The sequence below is a fragment of the Chelonia mydas genome, chromosome 11, assembly GCF_015237465.2.
Source record: "Chelonia mydas isolate rCheMyd1 chromosome 11, rCheMyd1.pri.v2, whole genome shotgun sequence".
NCBI classification, from domain to species: domain Eukaryota; kingdom Metazoa; phylum Chordata; order Testudines; family Cheloniidae; genus Chelonia; species Chelonia mydas.
Window position 1 is genome coordinate 44537603 of NC_051251.2, and position 16470 is coordinate 44554072.

General features: G+C 37.0%; 1 protein-coding gene across 1 annotated transcript in view; it reads right to left on the minus strand.

Moving 5' to 3' along the window:
- The window catches only part of TTN (titin), a 309138-nt gene that overhangs the window by 129901 nt on the left and 162767 nt on the right, over positions 1–16470 (minus strand). Inside the window, exons 132-150 of the mRNA XM_043525559.1 lie at positions 15985–16278; positions 13446–13523; positions 12715–12798; positions 12435–12518; positions 12033–12143; positions 11669–11752; positions 10628–10712; positions 8864–9318; positions 8116–8196; positions 6841–6942; positions 6540–6623; positions 6275–6355; positions 5459–5542; positions 4625–4705; positions 4334–4432; positions 2457–2576; positions 1495–1578; positions 1200–1283; positions 853–936 (exon numbers count right to left, since the gene is read on the minus strand). Coding sequence (XP_043381494.1) covers positions 853–936; positions 1200–1283; positions 1495–1578; positions 2457–2576; positions 4334–4432; positions 4625–4705; positions 5459–5542; positions 6275–6355; positions 6540–6623; positions 6841–6942; positions 8116–8196; positions 8864–9318; positions 10628–10712; positions 11669–11752; positions 12033–12143; positions 12435–12518; positions 12715–12798; positions 13446–13523; positions 15985–16278 — 2259 coding nt within the window. The remainder of the gene's footprint in view (positions 1–852; positions 937–1199; positions 1284–1494; positions 1579–2456; positions 2577–4333; positions 4433–4624; positions 4706–5458; positions 5543–6274; positions 6356–6539; positions 6624–6840; positions 6943–8115; positions 8197–8863; positions 9319–10627; positions 10713–11668; positions 11753–12032; positions 12144–12434; positions 12519–12714; positions 12799–13445; positions 13524–15984; positions 16279–16470) is intronic.

Here is a 16470-nt window from a genome sequence, read left to right on the forward strand (position 1 = left end):
TAAATAAAAACATCCTTCTTCTGGTAAGGCTAGGAACAGGGTGACACAGAACCACATGACCTAGAAATTACAAAACCAGCAGAAAAAATGCAGAAGTTGGGTAATTGAAGCTTGGGCATGCGTAACATATGATTTACATAAAAAAATAAAGGGTTTATGTGGTAAAAGCCAATTGGATAAAGGTTAAGTAATCTGGAATGTGGAAATGTATAAAAAAAACTCAAGGGAACAAGCCTCAAATTGGAGAAACACTGGACCAGAAACTGAAAAACAGGAATGAATGACGAGACCAGGAGATCAGTGGAGGTGACAACCATGATGGAAGGGGAAGAACTTCCTAGTGCTCCGGAATGTGGTAACTTGGGCCACTACTAATTCTGTCTTGTCTGTTATTGTCTGGCATAAACGTATGTTCAGACACTATAAGTGACAATAATTCTATCTAAAATTGTACAAATAAAGGAAAAAAATTGATTAAGCCTAAACTGACTTGTGACTCAGTTTCCCTATTTAAGCCCCAGTAGCTGTGATATTCATTTGGTGGGAGTATTTGCACTGTAAGGATTGCCTGTGTGTGGGCTTAGTTTATTTTTTATTGTTTATGGTATTTAATACAATTTCATCCCTTTCTTTTTCAGCCAGTTGCCTGACATCCTTTTTTATGTCTTGGGAATGGGAGTTATGCTTGCATATCTAGGGGAGAAGAAACTGGCAAATGAAAAGACTTTAATGACTATATGATGAGGAAAAAAAAGAAAGAACAGGACAGGACAAACTTCAGGAAAAATAATGATTACAGGAGAAAAAGAAAAGGTTATTTTTCTTCATGATTTCATTTATGATGCTTTATACCTTTAGCTGGTGGAGCTTCTGGCTTTTTTGGAACAGCAACAGGTACTTTCTCTTCTGGGACAGCTTTCTTGGGCACCTCAGGCACTTTAAAGATATTCATTTATTTTAATTTAGGAATTTAGAAATTCCAAAGACATATGCAAACAATTAAGAATAGTAAAGAAACATAAGAAAGGGACATACATAACATGAATGATGCCAAATCCTGACGACAGTTTGACACACAGAATTTACAAATTACCAAATGATTACAATTTATGAATAAAGTCCTAGACAAAGAAGATTTTTTTTCTCCCAGCAAAACAAGACTCTTTATAAAAACTGCAATTTTGTCAGTTAACATATACCTTTGGCTGGTGGGGGTTCTGGTTTTTTAGGCACAGCAATTTGCACTTTTTCTTCTGGGACAGCTTTCTTAGACACCTCAGGCACTTTAAAGATATTAGGTGGTTTTAAGAATTTATAACATATAAGGAACAGAGATGCAACATAAAACAAAGAGACAAATTGGTAAAACAAGCAAGGAGCAATTAGAACCAACACAATGACTGAGAATATTGAACATGAATTAAACCATGTGCATTAATAATTGTATTTTTCTGGAATTCATTCCTTTGTAAATTCCTTGAAGAGGTGATGTACCTTTGGCTGGTGGAGATTCCTCTTTTCTAGGAATAGCAGCAGAAACTTTTTCTTCTGGGGGAATTTCCTCATAAACCTCAGGTACTTTAAAGATATTAGGTTTTTTTTTTAGAAGTTTCATAATTACTTACAACATCTTAGAACAAAAGACAACATGACAACAACAAATGTAGGGCCCTCTCTTGCAGTGGGATACACAAAGCTGCTCTCTACTGCTTTGCAGAAGTAGGCCAATTGCCAGTAGGTTACCCCATGAAACAAAGTCTATTGTCTGGCTATACCAAAAGAAGGACAGGAGACACCTGACATGGATTTAATCAGACTGTAACTTTACTATATAGATTTCTGGGACTACCTGGCAGATAAAGGGAACAGTGCAGGTAAATCCATGTTTATTCAAATAATTACCTGGGGCTTCCACCCAGGTTATTTTCCATCCAGGTCCCCCAGCCAACCCATGCCTTGCACCTTACCATCCACCCTCCCTTGTAGGAGGGTTAAGGTGGGCTATAAGAAAGAGGGTTTGGCTCCCTGCCATACCAATCATAGGAGTCCCCAACTCCCTTTCCCCGTTCTGATCCTTTACCCAGCACCTCCTTTTAAGTCCTTTACCAGGCCACTTATTTGGTTACTGGATGCCTTCCCTATGGAGTACCTGCACTGGACATCTGCCCCACACTTACAAAATAAGTGGTGACATATAGCCTACCGCTTTTTCTTCTCACCAGAAAAGGTCCTCATTGACACCCGCTTTGGAAAAGGCAAAAAAACCTCCCTCCACCACAGCTAACATGGTGGTGAGGGAAAAATCCTTCCCCCTCCGCCCAAAAAGGAGCGACTAGTGCAATGGCCACAGCAGGGTTTATATCAGACAGAACATTAATTACACATTAAAAGAGGTTAGAAAACAATAAATGAAGAGATTTTTCTGTCCTGGAAATTCCAGTCAAAGGTTCATGTACCTTTAAAAGGTGGAGCTTCTTCTTTGGGTGCAGCAATATGTTCTTTCTTTTTGGGGACAGCTTTCTTTGGCATCTCAGGCACTTTAAAGATATTAGTTTGTTTAGGAATTTTAAAAATATCTATATAGAGAATTAAGAAACAAAATACACAGCTTTTATAAAATAACAAAGCTAATAGAACAAAAACCTAAATGAATGATATTAAACTATGAAGAATAGTGACTCAAATTTTCTGGAATTCACTGCTTTATAATTCCAATAAAGAGTTGATGTACCCTTAGATGGCAGAGCTTCTTCTTTCCTAGGGACAACTCTAGGTAGTTTTTCTTGGGGGACAGTTCTTTCAGGAACCTCAGGCACTTAAAGATATTAGTTTTCCTTTAAACAATTCAAAATTCTTACAAAATCCTTAGACAAAAGCCAAACATAAACTACAAACTATGAACAAAAACAATACTAACAAAACACAATATTATCCAAGGTTCCTAGCATTCTGTAATACTGGAATTTTATTGTTGCAGAATCATAGAACCACAGGACAGGAGGGGACCTCGAGAGGTCATCTAGTCCAGTCCTCTGCACTCATGGCAGGACTAAGTATTATCTAGACCACCCCTGAGAGGTGTTTGTCTAACCTGCTCTTAAAAAACTCCCTTGATAGAGATTCCACAACCTCCCTAGGCAATTTATTCCAGTGCTTAATCACCCTGACAGTTAGGAAGTCTTTCCTAATGTCCAACCTAAACTGCCCTTGCTGCAATTTAAGCCAATTGCTTTTTGTCCTATCCTCTGACATTAAGGGGAACAATTTTTCTCCCTCCTCCTTGTCACAATCTTTTATGTACTTGAAAACTGTTATCATGTCTCCTCTCAGTCTTCTCTTCTCCAGACTAAACAAACCCAGTTTTTTCAATCTTTCCTCATAGGTCATGTTTTCTAGACCTTTAATCATTTTTGTTGCTCTTCTCTGGACTTTCTCTAATTTGTCCACATCCTTCCTGAAATGTGGTGCCCAGAATTGGACAAAATACTCCAATTGAGGCCTAATCAGTGTGGAGTAGAGCAGAAGAATTACTTCTTGTGTTTTGCTTACAACACTCCTGCTAATACATACCAGAACGATGTTCGCTTTTTTTTTACAGCCGTGTTACATTGTTGACTCATATTTAGCTTGTCATGCACTATGACCCCCAGATCCCTTTCCGCAGTCCTCCTTCCTAGGCATTCATTTCCCATTTTGTATGTGTGCAACTGATTGTTCCTTCCTAAGTGGAGTACTTTGCATTTGTCCTTATTGAATTTCATCCTTTTTTTTTTTCCAGACCATCTCTCCAGTTTGTCCACATCATTTTGAATTATAGTCCTATCCTCCAAAGCACTTGCAACCCCTCCCAGCTTGGTATCGTCCTCAAACTTTATAAGTGTACTTACTGTCTCTGCCATTATTCAAGTCATTGATGAAGGTATTGAATAGAGTCGGACCCAGCACAGATCCTAGGATCCCACTCAATACGCCCTTCCAGCTTGACTGTGAATACTGATAATTACTCTCTAGGAACAGTTTTCCAACCAGTTAGGCACCCACTTTCAAATATGTTACTATTACAGAATTTGTTTTTTTAGGTCTGACCCTGTATCACTCATTCATACAAAGCGTAAGGGTTCGCGGCAAAAATCAATTATACCAGAGAATGAACTTGTTGCAGCAGCTTGTGCCTCAGAATTGTATCACTATCGAGTCTACCTCTAAGTCAGTGCAGTAAACTGGGGCCTGGGATATCTCACACTGAACATTAAATCAACTTTAAAAGAGGCTAAAACAGAATATGGTGAAGATATCTTTTCTTTCATTAAAATTCCAGTCTGAGCTCATGTACCTGTAATTGGTGGAGCTTCTTCTTTAGGTCTGGCAGCAGGCATTTTCTTTTGCTGAACAGCTTTCTTCGGCACTGCAGGCACTTTAAAGATATTAGTTTCTTTTAAGAATTTATAAAATACAAAATGTAAAGAACAGAAGGGCAATGGAAGACACAGATGGACAAGACAATCAAGGAGTAGTTAGAACGAACACATGAATTATTTGCATGAAACCTGATATGGATCATGAGGATGAATAACAAATGTACTGGAGCTCTTTGCTTTATGAATTGCTTGAAGATGTGATATACCTTTAGTTGGTGGAACTTCCTGTTTTGTAGGAGCAACAGGAACTTTTTCTTCAGGGAGAATGTCTTCATAAACTTCAGGCTCTTTAAAGATATTAGTTCATTTTAGACATTTCAAAAATATTTGCAAAACAAAGATTAGAAAGACAATTTATAATGCAAACGTACAGACTTGTAAAGCAACATAACTCTCTGAATACATGCATAAATTAAGGAGACATTGTCAATTTAAATGGCACACTTCTATCTGAATTTTTTTTTACCTACTGTTGCTGCAATACCAATTAAGATTACTAAAAAAAGAGAGAGAGAGCGTGTGTGTGTGTGTGTGTGTGTGTGTGTGTGTGTGTGTATAAGGTTATAGGGTATATATATATTCCTCTGCTTTTCCAGTTATTTTAGTTTTTATATTGGACAGCACTCTTGTATAGTCAATTTCACAGTTTCTCCTGTGTAGTCAGTTATGCCCAGGAAAGCACAGAGCACTACTCAAAACAGCATTTAAGCTGCACCTACTCAAGTCCCATCAAAGTTAAACATTGCATAAATGCTTTCCTGAATCAGAACTTGAGCCTATTTCTTTGTGGGTCTTTCCCAGAAAGTAACATGGCAGAGAAAAAGATTTTAAAAATAGAAAAATATGATTGGAAACAAAACAGCATAGAGACTCAAGAGTGGTGATGGGGATGTATTTGAAATTAATTGTAAATCATTTTTCTTTAAATTTAAATTTGACAATGTCCTTCTAATTATATTGAAAATAGACTGCACCATGAAGCTGATTGACTAATTCTCTGTATTTCATTGCTTTATAACTTTAGTGAAGAGTTGATGTACCTTCATATGGAGGAGCTTCCTCTTTTCTAGGAATAACAGTAGGTACTTTTTCTTCAGGGACAACTCTTTCAGGAACCTCAGGCACTTTAAAGATATTAGCTTTCTTTTAAAACTCTCAAAATTATTTGCAAATAATTTTGAAACAAAAATCCAACATAAACAAAGACAACAAAGAATAACTAATAAAAAAAGTACTGCCAAAGTCTCCAGTACGCTGCAGTTCTGTAGGAACTGATATTATTCAATTACAGAATTAATACCACAGATTTGAATGACTTGAAGATTTTTAAAATATTTGCTTTCATTTTGTGCGGTCCCATATGGAATAGATTCCATTCACTCTTTTCCATTTGCATTTGCCCTCCTTTCTTCCCAAGATACAAGGGACTACCTTGAATTATTTCACCTTGATATCTGTGGCACAACCAGTTTCAAATAAATATTGAAATGCCTTCTTTACAAATATTGTGTATAAGTTATTCTCTAACATTTTCAATTTAAACAAAATTCACTTATATATTTCTAGAACTAAAAAGTTGGAGGCCTAATATACTTCTAGCACTAAAAAGTTGGGGACCCCTTCCCCCTTAATTTTAAGAGAGTAAAGTTCAGTTACTTTCCAGTTCACTTGCGTCATGTAAGTGAAGTGTTTTGACTCAGAATTTCTTACTCCTCATTACAGAATCTAAGGTGCTGCAGGATACTAGGGACCTTGGCTATATCACAAAGAACATGAATTGCACTTTAAAGGATGTTAGTTAGGAGTGAGATAAAGATGAAGTCTTTCCCTAAAATTCCAGTCAAAGGTTCCTCTACCTTTCATTGGTGGAACTTGTATTTCAGGAGTAGGAGCGGGTAGTTTTTCTTCAGGGACAGCTCTCTTGGGTACGGCAGGCACTTTAAAGACATTTTTTAACTTTTAGAACTTTTAAAGTTACTTCGAGGAAGTCAGAAAAAAGAAGAACAAAACCCAAAAAGATACGCTCGTAAAACAAGTGAGAATTAAATGCTTCTTGCAGGACATTCATGCTAATGAAGATATGAGAGAACAATAGGTCTGTTAACTATAGTTTTCATGTACCTTTAGCTGGTGGAGGCTCCTTCCTTTTAGGAACAGCCACAGTTACTTTCTCTTCCTGTACAGCTCTCTTATGTACTTCAGGCACTTTAAAGATATAGCATTTTTTTAGGAATCTTACATATACAACTTCATAAATCATTACGAACAGAAAAGCAACGTGAGACACAGGATCATACTTAATTCGGACAAACAAAGAATCACTGAGACAAAGTATATTTCTGTCTTACGCAACAAACAATGAAAGATCAAAGACTTAAGTAAGAGTTCATTGTTCCGTAATGACAACAAAGAATAGATGTACCTTTAACTGGGGGAGCCACTTCTTTTTTAGGAACAGCAACAGGTACTTTTTCTTCTGGGACTGGTTTCTTACGCAGTGCAGGAACTTTAAAGACATTGCTTTCTTTTAGGAATTTTGAAATATTTATATTATTTAAGAATAAAGGTGACACAAGAAACCAAACATAAAACTTTAATTCAACAGAAAAATCACAGAAATTAAAAGAACATGAGCACAGAGCATCCTACATCACATTTATTAACTTGTGACCTGGCTGGCCATGCTTCTGCTTCCTGATTCTTGGTGTTCAATCTCCTTTCAATACACATGACCAACTCCTTATTGAATTAATTTCAAATTGGGATGGACTTTTAAATAGTCCTTTTAGATAGTTCATGCAATATTTCATAATCTAAGAAGCTGTACCCCCCTATTTATATGCAAGCAAAACTCCCATTCAACTTTAGGAGGCAAATCCTACACTCTTAGTTTTGGCCTCAATTTGGCCCCATTAAAGTTAATTGAGAGACTCTCAGTGACTTCAGAGAAAGCTGGATTCAAGCCCTAAATCCTTATCCAAAAATGCCTCTCACTGACTTCAATAGGATAATTTGTATGAATAAAGACTAGCAGATTTGGCACAAAGGGTGTTTTGTGCAAATATGGCCCTATAGTGAGAACAACATAGAGCTCTGGTCTACAGCAGAAAGTATGCTACCCTGCCAATGGCAGCACTATCCATGACCTTCTACTGTATTAGTAAAGTATGATATAGGGAACAGACTAGAAGTGAAATCCTGTTCCCATTGACTTCAATGGGGCTAGGTTTCCCCCCTAGAATTATAGCTATAGTTGAGAAAGATCATCACTGTTTTTGAAGATATGGGTAGAAACTGTTCATTCATTTGACATGAAGACAGGAAGGGAAAAAAGAGGCTTAACAGATCTGAGGTTTCATCGGCAAGAAATAGCTGGGTGGACCCTTGTTTGAATAAATTCCCTACCATTTTCAATATGTTATGTTTATAAATCTCAATAAATAAATAAAGTAATTCCATTCCTTATATGTCATACAAGGATCCAGAGGAAAATTGCCTTTTGAGAAAGGAGATGCAGGGCTTTGTGTTTTAAAAGAAATATTGTTGATTTGGTATCTTAGTCCTAATTGTTACTCAATTGGCAAATAAAAACTCCAGTCTTAATGGTCAAATAATAGGAAGGACCTTCATTACTGGAAGCTGGGATTCTGGGGAGACAGAGGGCTTCAGTTTTAAATTTATCCAGTAGCTGATGTACCTTTAGCTGGCGGAGCTTCTTTTTTAGGAACAGCAACAGGTATTTTTTCTTCTGGCACAGCTCTCTTAGGCACTTCAGGCACTTTAAAGACATTTTATTAGGGATTTTTTAAGTTACTTGCAAAGAAATAGGATCAATATAAGACATGAAGAGCAAAGATCACATATTTGTAGAACCACATCCTTATCACACACACAAAGATAGATGAGAACAATTACTGTGCTCAGAGTTATGTGAGCAACTGAAAGCTGAGGAAGATCCTTTTTCAGCAGGGTGGGGAATGATCATTGTCAAAGCACCATCTGCCTGGTATGGAGAATTTCAAATTATAATGATGGGAAGAAAGGTCCTAACTAAGTTTTAACTGCTCCGTTGTTGAAAATTATCACGGGGCAAAATGTTTCTTAAAAGGAAATAATGCTGCCACCCATAATTATACTGGATGTAGACCATAGTTGAATTGCATCAGAAGGCTGCCATTTATGCAATGTGAAAATTGCTCTAGTTACAGTGAAACAAAGTTGTCTTTGCTTTTGAAGGCTCAGTGGGAGTCTTCTCATCCTACCCCCAAATAGGTTTTCTGAGGGAGGGGAAATTGTTCTCAAGTTGATTATCACCACCAATTACAGACGCAGAAAGGAGGACTGAAGACAGGAAAAACACAAACTTGAGCACTGAAAGGAGGACTGAGCATGAGGGGAAACTTGACACACATAGTTAAGAATGAAAAAATCATGAGCTGGTGTACCTATAGCTGGTGTGACCTCATAAGCCTCCTCATAGATCTCTTCAGCCTTCTTAACCTCCTCATGCTTCTCATAGACCTCTTCAATCACCTGCACCTCCTCATATTTCTCATAGACCTCTTCAGGCTCCGGAACCTCCTCATACTCCTCAATCTCTTCAGGCTCCAGAACCTCCTCATAGATCTCTTCAGGCTCCGGAACCTCCTCATAGATTTCTTCAGGCTCTGGAACCTCCTCATACTCAATCTCTTCATGCTCTGGAACCTCAAACTCTTCTATAGCCTCATAGGTCTCATACTTCTCATACTCCTCATACTCATATTCATACTCCTTCACCGCAGGAACAGGGGGAGCAGCAGGAACAGGCACTCTCTCTTCCCGGGTGAGTTTCTTAGGTACCTCAGGAACTTGGAAGATAGTATTATTACTGTTACTACCTTTAAAGTATTGGAAATGACTTGTACAGAGTAAGACAAAAAGAGTCAACAGAAAACTACATCTTATAAATACAACAACAAGAAGTTTTTATAAAAAGGAAGAGAGATTCTATGAAAAGTGATCACATTCCAAAATATTTTAGGAACAAGTAAGAGGAATAGATATTTTGAAGAAATTCAGTAAGGCATGTCTCTACCTTTGGCTGGAGGAACTTCCTTTGGTTTAGGAACAGCAGCAGGCACTTTTTCTTCAGGAACAGATCTCTTACGTACCTCAGGGACTTTAAAGATATGGCTTTCTTTTAGGGATTTTAAATGATTTAACAAAGCAATACAAATAAGAAAGCAACACAAAACACAGTCTCACGATTTTATAGTGCAACAATTAATCTTTGAGACAAGAATACACAGAAATTTGACAGAACAGTCAGAAAACGCTGGTGTTAGAAAGAATAAGATCAACAATTTTAACACATATGATAGCTGTCAAGAATGCATGTACCTTTCACAGCTGGAGGCTCCACTTTTTTAGGAGGAGCAACAGGTATCTTCTCTTCAGGAATAACTTTCTTAGACACCTTAGGCACTTTAAAGACATTATCTGGTTTTAGTATTTTTGTTACACAATATCAAAAACAACGTCCAAGCACATAAATTTACAGACAACAGAAATATAAACCCACAAACAAATATCAAAACACAGAAGTAACACAAGGCACATATATTAAAATGCTTTGTACTAAGAAGTTGAACAATTCACATTAATTAGTGTCAGTGTTCATATTTTCATTATTAAACTATTGTACCTTTAACTGTTGGGGCCTCAACCTTTTTAGGAACAGGTACTTTCTCTTCAGGGACAGGTTTCTTAGGCACCTCTGGCACTTTAAAAGACATTTGATTTTTAAAATTTCATTTTCAAGCAACATCAGAAAAAGAAAGAGGACATAAAATGCCAGGACACAGTGAAAGCAAGAACTGAACTAAAGAACATACTGTAAGTGTTTTTAAGCTGGAATCAGGTTACAAACAACAGACACTTTCTCTACAGGGACAGATTTTTCAGGCAACTCAAACACTTTGCAGATGTTATCTTATGTTAGCAATTTGAGAAATTGTATACATCAGAAACAGAAGGGCAACACAGACAAAAGAATACAAATGCATAGGACAAAATTATAACTGTATCTTGTAAGGCCTACTCCCAGTGAAGTCAATTTCAAAACTTCAGTGGATTCAGGCTCAGCCTCAGATTGGATGTTAGTGCGGTTATTGAAAATGTAAGGGAATAATAACACTGTTTATTTGCCTTGCAATTAATTCATGTACCTTTCGCTGGCGGAGGCTCCATTTTTTTTAGGAATGTCTACAGATATTTTTTCTTCTGGGACAGGTTTCTGTGGCACCTCGGGCACTTTAAAGATATTATTTCATTTTAAGAATTTCATTTTCAAGCAACATCAGAAAGAAAAACACAACATAAAACACAAGGACACAAACTTGCACAACAATAACCACTGATATAAAGAATATTCTGTATGTGTATTTCATGGTAACGTTACAGTGGAATTGGGATGTAAGGATCAGCTTGGGCAACTTTCCCGCTGATGGTTATCTACGACACATCATTACCAATCAAACACTATTAGCAACACATATTCACATATTACAAAAAGGGAGTACATAGAAACCCCTTTGGCATCTTACTTTGCATACTAAGAGCTACCAGTGTGTTTGCTTTCTAGTTCAGTTGTAAACCACTCTGCTGAATGGGCATAAAGTTCAGCATCATCGGGTGCTGTCTGTACTCAGTTGCCTTCATATCTGTTTCTACACAGTTAGGATTTGAGTTCTTGTTACCCAGTCAGATGTGTTTGTACCTTTTTCTGTAGTAGATTTAGCAGTGCATGCTGTGAGATATTAGAATGTACTGCAGATCTCTCAGGCTAAGTATCGGAGATTCTTCAGGGCACAGATCATACCACATCCTTGCCCAAGGGAAAATCAAAGAGAATTCTACCAGACATTTTGTTTAAAAGACACATTATGCCACACAAACACTATGTGCAGGACACTGCTGCTTTGATTAGCATACAACAAGCCTCTTAGTTTTGTTCTTGGCAGATCATTATAATTGGAAACCAGTTGATCATTAAAGGTCTGATTCTGAGCCCATTGAAGTCAGTGCCAAAGCTCCCTTGATTTCAATGCTGCAGGATCAAGCCCTGTTTGAGCCCTACTATTCCTTAACAATGAACACGGGGGTATGGACATAAGGATCTAAATTGCGATCGCCACAACCAAATTCCACTGAAATGTCAATGTCCAAATGACAGAACACTCACTTCCATATACCCCAAAATGATGTACCTTTAGCTGGCGGAGCTTTCTTTACTTTAGGCACAGCAACAGGTACTTTCTCTTCTGGGACAGCTTTCTTGGGCACCTCAGGCACTTTAAAGATATTTTGTTTGAACAAATTTAATTTTTAGTACAACATCAGAAACAGAAAACAGAAGATAGCAAACAAACACATAAGAAGAGAATTACACAAATTTATCTGGGTGTGAAAGATTCAATGGAACAAAAAGCTGTATATTATACAAACACGTGCACACACACACACACACACATTTATACACATGTAAACAGTAAGTGTATACATACACACACACACACACACACACACACACTTTGAATATGTATAATTACTCTCAGTTTGAAGGTGATATACCTTTAGGTGGTGGAGGTTCTGGTTTTTTAGGTGCAGGGATGGGTTCTGTTTTTTTAGGCCCAGCAACAGGAACTTTCTCTTCGGGAACAGCTTTTTTCGGGACAGCAGGCACTTTAAGAAATATTATTTTGATTTATGAATCATTGTTATCCTTTCCACAGCTTCAAAATAGAAAGACAACTTAAAACATAGGGTACAGATGTGTAAAGCAAAAACCAGTTTTCTAAACGCTGCATTATAAGAAACATTCACAGTGTGGGGCTTGATCCTGAACCCACTGAAATCAATGAGCGGTTTTGCTATTGAGTTCTTTTGGAACAGGATCAGACCCCCTTACTTGTAATGTTCCATATGTGAGCAAGCAATGACAGAATTGCGTGGATGCGTCGCAAATTGATGTACCTTTAGCTGGTGGAGCCTCCACTTTTTTAGGCACTGGAATGGGCACTTCCTCTTCTGGGACAGCTTTCTTGGGCACCTCAGGAACTTTAAAGATATTATTGTACTTTGAGAATTTCATTTTTGAACCATAAGATACAGAACAGTGACATGAAACATAAGACCACAGAATAACAATTCGCAAGAACAGAAATATGTTTCTCATCATGATGCCCTGAATGATGAAAAGGCGAGTGGAGAGTGAAAGATCAGGATGCACACATGGAATCACACATGGTTGTACCTTTGGCTGGTGGAGCTTCCTTTCTTTTGGGCACGGGAACAGGCACTTTTTCTTCTGGCACAGGTTTCTGTGGCACCTCTGGCACTTTAAAACATGATTTTGGTTGAGAATACCTCCCACATGCCATTCCAAACAGAAAAGCAAAAAGACATGCTCACAAAGATTTCAAATGAAGATATGCCTCCCGAAGAACAAGATAATAAATGTTTATATCAAACATACAACAAACACACCCTATCACTCCTGGGCAAACACTTTTCAAATCACTTCATATCTTCATGAGCTTGGGAGATTAAATTCATAACTTTACTAGATACTAAAAATCATGGACTCAGTAAAGACACTGGATTTATGGCTCATTACAACAATTTGTAACCCGCTAACCCTCCTTTGTCCTACAGCTCCAGAGATACTAATTGCTTATATCACCTTGAATGGTCTCCTGCAACATGTGTTAACTCCTTATGCTCAACTCCTTATGTTCTACCTTATATTTAGCTGTGACACACTGAGTACCTTTCCCAGACTTGAAGAAGAGTTCTGTGTAAGCAAAAAAGCTTGTCTCTTTCACCAACAGAAGTTGGTCAAATAAAGGATATTACCTCACCCACCCCATATCACTAATATCCTAGGACCAACATGGCTACAACTATGCAGCAAATATACAAGAAGTAGTAAAGTTAATTAAATATTAAACAAAGTTTGATAACTTCAGAGAAGAGTTGATGTACCTTTCACTGGAGGAGCTTCTTTTCTCTTGGGAACAGGTACTTTTTCCTCTGGGATAGGTCTCTTAGGCACCTCAGGCACTTTAAAAATACCATTTTTGTTTTAGGAATTTACAAAACAACAGGAACATAAAGTACAAGAACTCAATTGTAATGCAAGAAAGTTACTCCAGCACAAACAGATACCACTCAACACCAATTTAATATTAAAAAGACAGGAAACAGCACAATAAAGGGATGTGTTTATTTGTAATGAGCCAAATCCTGCAGTTCTTACTCAGCCATTGATCTGGCAAGGCAAATTTATCTTAATGTCAATGTGGTTTTGCCTTATCCAAGTCTGAGTAAAGACCACATGGTCTGGCCCTTAAAAGTAGGTTATTACAGCTGGTCAGAAATGGTGGTAGTAATGAGGAAATTTGGGGAAAAAATCAATTTTTGGTCAAAATTTAAAAAACTGATGAAAAATTTAGCGCCAATTATTATATCAAGTATCTTTCAGTTGTAATTCTTCTTTTCCTGGTACTAGTATTTTTTTCCTGAGACTACTTTCTTACACTTATTAGGCACTTAATACATTAAATATAAGATGCTGAATGGCCAGATTTAGAATATATATTAAAGGTTCCATTCTTTTTTCAGAAATTTTGAGTATATTGCTAGTACTCTCTACATGACAAGAAAACATGGGATTTTATCAACTAACTTGCTACAAACTGGAACTCTTAGCTAATTAGAAGCATCTACAAATTTAATGGTGAACAGCAGAATGTACCAAGACCATTTTCTTCAACGACAAAGGATAAAATTCTGGCGCTATTGAAGGTCAGTGACAGTTTTCTCTTTGGAGCAAAGATTTCACCCAAAGAGTTTCTTTAAAAAAATTGTATTCAACAACCCTGAAACCTCAATACAAATTGAATGATGGAATACTTGGTAGACTGGAAGAAGTCACTGACCACCTCCCTGGGTAGGGTAACTGGCCTTGTCGTACATTGATTTTCACACATGCTTAACTTTAAGCAAGAGAATAATCCCATTGGCTTGGTCTAGATTAGGAAAAGAGGTCAAAATAACATGGAAGTTAACTCCAACATAACAATTTTTTCATGAGTAAAGGCAAGCAGCAACTTTTAGCTTCTTTTAGATGGTCAAGGTAGATATTAAGTAACCTCAGTCTCTTTACCTAATCTAGACAAACCATATATTTACTTTCAGAGAGCATAGGCTGACCTTGTTTTCACAAGGAAAAAGGCATATTTGTAAAATGTGTTTACTAATGTGTTGAAATCCTTGTGTAGACAATTCAAAGTGTAGTTTTGATATGTATTAGCTGATCAAAGTAAACCCTAAATTCACCTTTAGGGTGGAGCCACTATTGGTAAAATATAAAACAAGAATTTTGATAAGTCCTTAACTTCCTTTTGAAATTCGGATTTCTCCTAAATCACACAGGCAATTCTGGATTTTACCCTTTGTCTTTGTGTTATGATGTGAGGTGTTGGACAAAGAGTTGGATGGGGAAAGGTTTTTCTCTCCTATGAGAAATGTTGAGATTTTGAAAAATTTCCCATCCTCAAATTAGGGCAAAATGTTGAAATCTCAAAAATGTTGATGAACCAACCATTTTAAACAGATGGATTAAGTTGATTACAATGTTTAATGTCAATTTCAACCTTTTAAAATAAAATTTTTAGTATAAATTAACTAACATCTTTTAAAAAGTTGTTTCAAACCAAACATTGAAAATTTTTGTTTTGAAAGTGTCAAAACGGGACAGTTTGAAACTTTTTTTTTTAATATTAGGATTGGGAGATTAGTGGAAGCCTAATATTTCCTGTGAACGGTTTCAGAATCAACAAATAGGTATATTCTTACAATACAATGTTTTGTTGAGAAGTTATGACCTGATTACCCTGTCAGTGGAGATTAATACGTGAAGGTGATGGAGACTTCCAAGCATCCTCACCAACTGTTCTCCCTATGAAAATATTTAAACACTCTGAGAGATGGACTGGATAATCTAATCAGCCCTTTCCATTTCTGGCTTCTGTGATGTTAAAAAAAATCCCACAGATGATTTAGGATTTTCCAAAACGCCAAAATGAAAGTCAATGGGATTTGTGTTCCTAAATCACTTAGGTGCTTTTGGCCACTTAGGCTACCCATCATCGGGATACAAATGCCTTTTCTTGTGATTGTGGAACTTGCACTAAGTCAACGGGAATTTAAAATATGGACTGATAACAAGATAAGGCCCCAAACCAGCAAGAGATAAAACTGACTGGAACGTTCATTGCCTTATCTGATTACACAGACTCCTTATGCTGCCAATTGCTTATTTACACCATGGAACACTGATTATAGTTACAAAAAATTTTAATGAACAGTAAGCATTCAAACATGCAACACACTTTGAAACACACACCAATAATTAATTATCATAACAAAGGAAAAATAATGTACTGGAGTAATTAAAAGAAAATCATATTTGCAAAACAGAAGAGTTCTATTCTGATTTTATCCCAAAATTTCATTATACCTTTCACTGGTGGGGGAGCCTCTTCTTCATACTGGGGAACTTCCTCCTCCTCCTCTTCCTCATATTGAGGAACTTCCTCTTCATATTGGGAAACATCCTCCTCCTCATAGTGGGTGACTTCCTCTTCATAGTGGGTAACTTCCTCTTCCTCTTCATAGTGGGTAACTTCCTCTTCCTCCTCATAGTGGGTGACCTCTTCTTCATAGTGGGTGACCTCTTCTTCTTCCTCTTCATACTGGGGAACTTCAACATATATTTTTTCTTTCTGGACAACTGTCTTACGTTCTTCAGGCACTTTAAAAAGATATCAATTTAAAGAATTTTAAAAGCCATCACAAAAATACTCATGAACAGTACTATAAAGCTATGAAGCATTGTAATGTAAGAACTAAATCAAATCAAGAATGTTCAGTAAAAATACAAGACAGAATTCACAGCACATTTACAACACTGACATGCAAAGAACATATGTTCTAATACTACAGA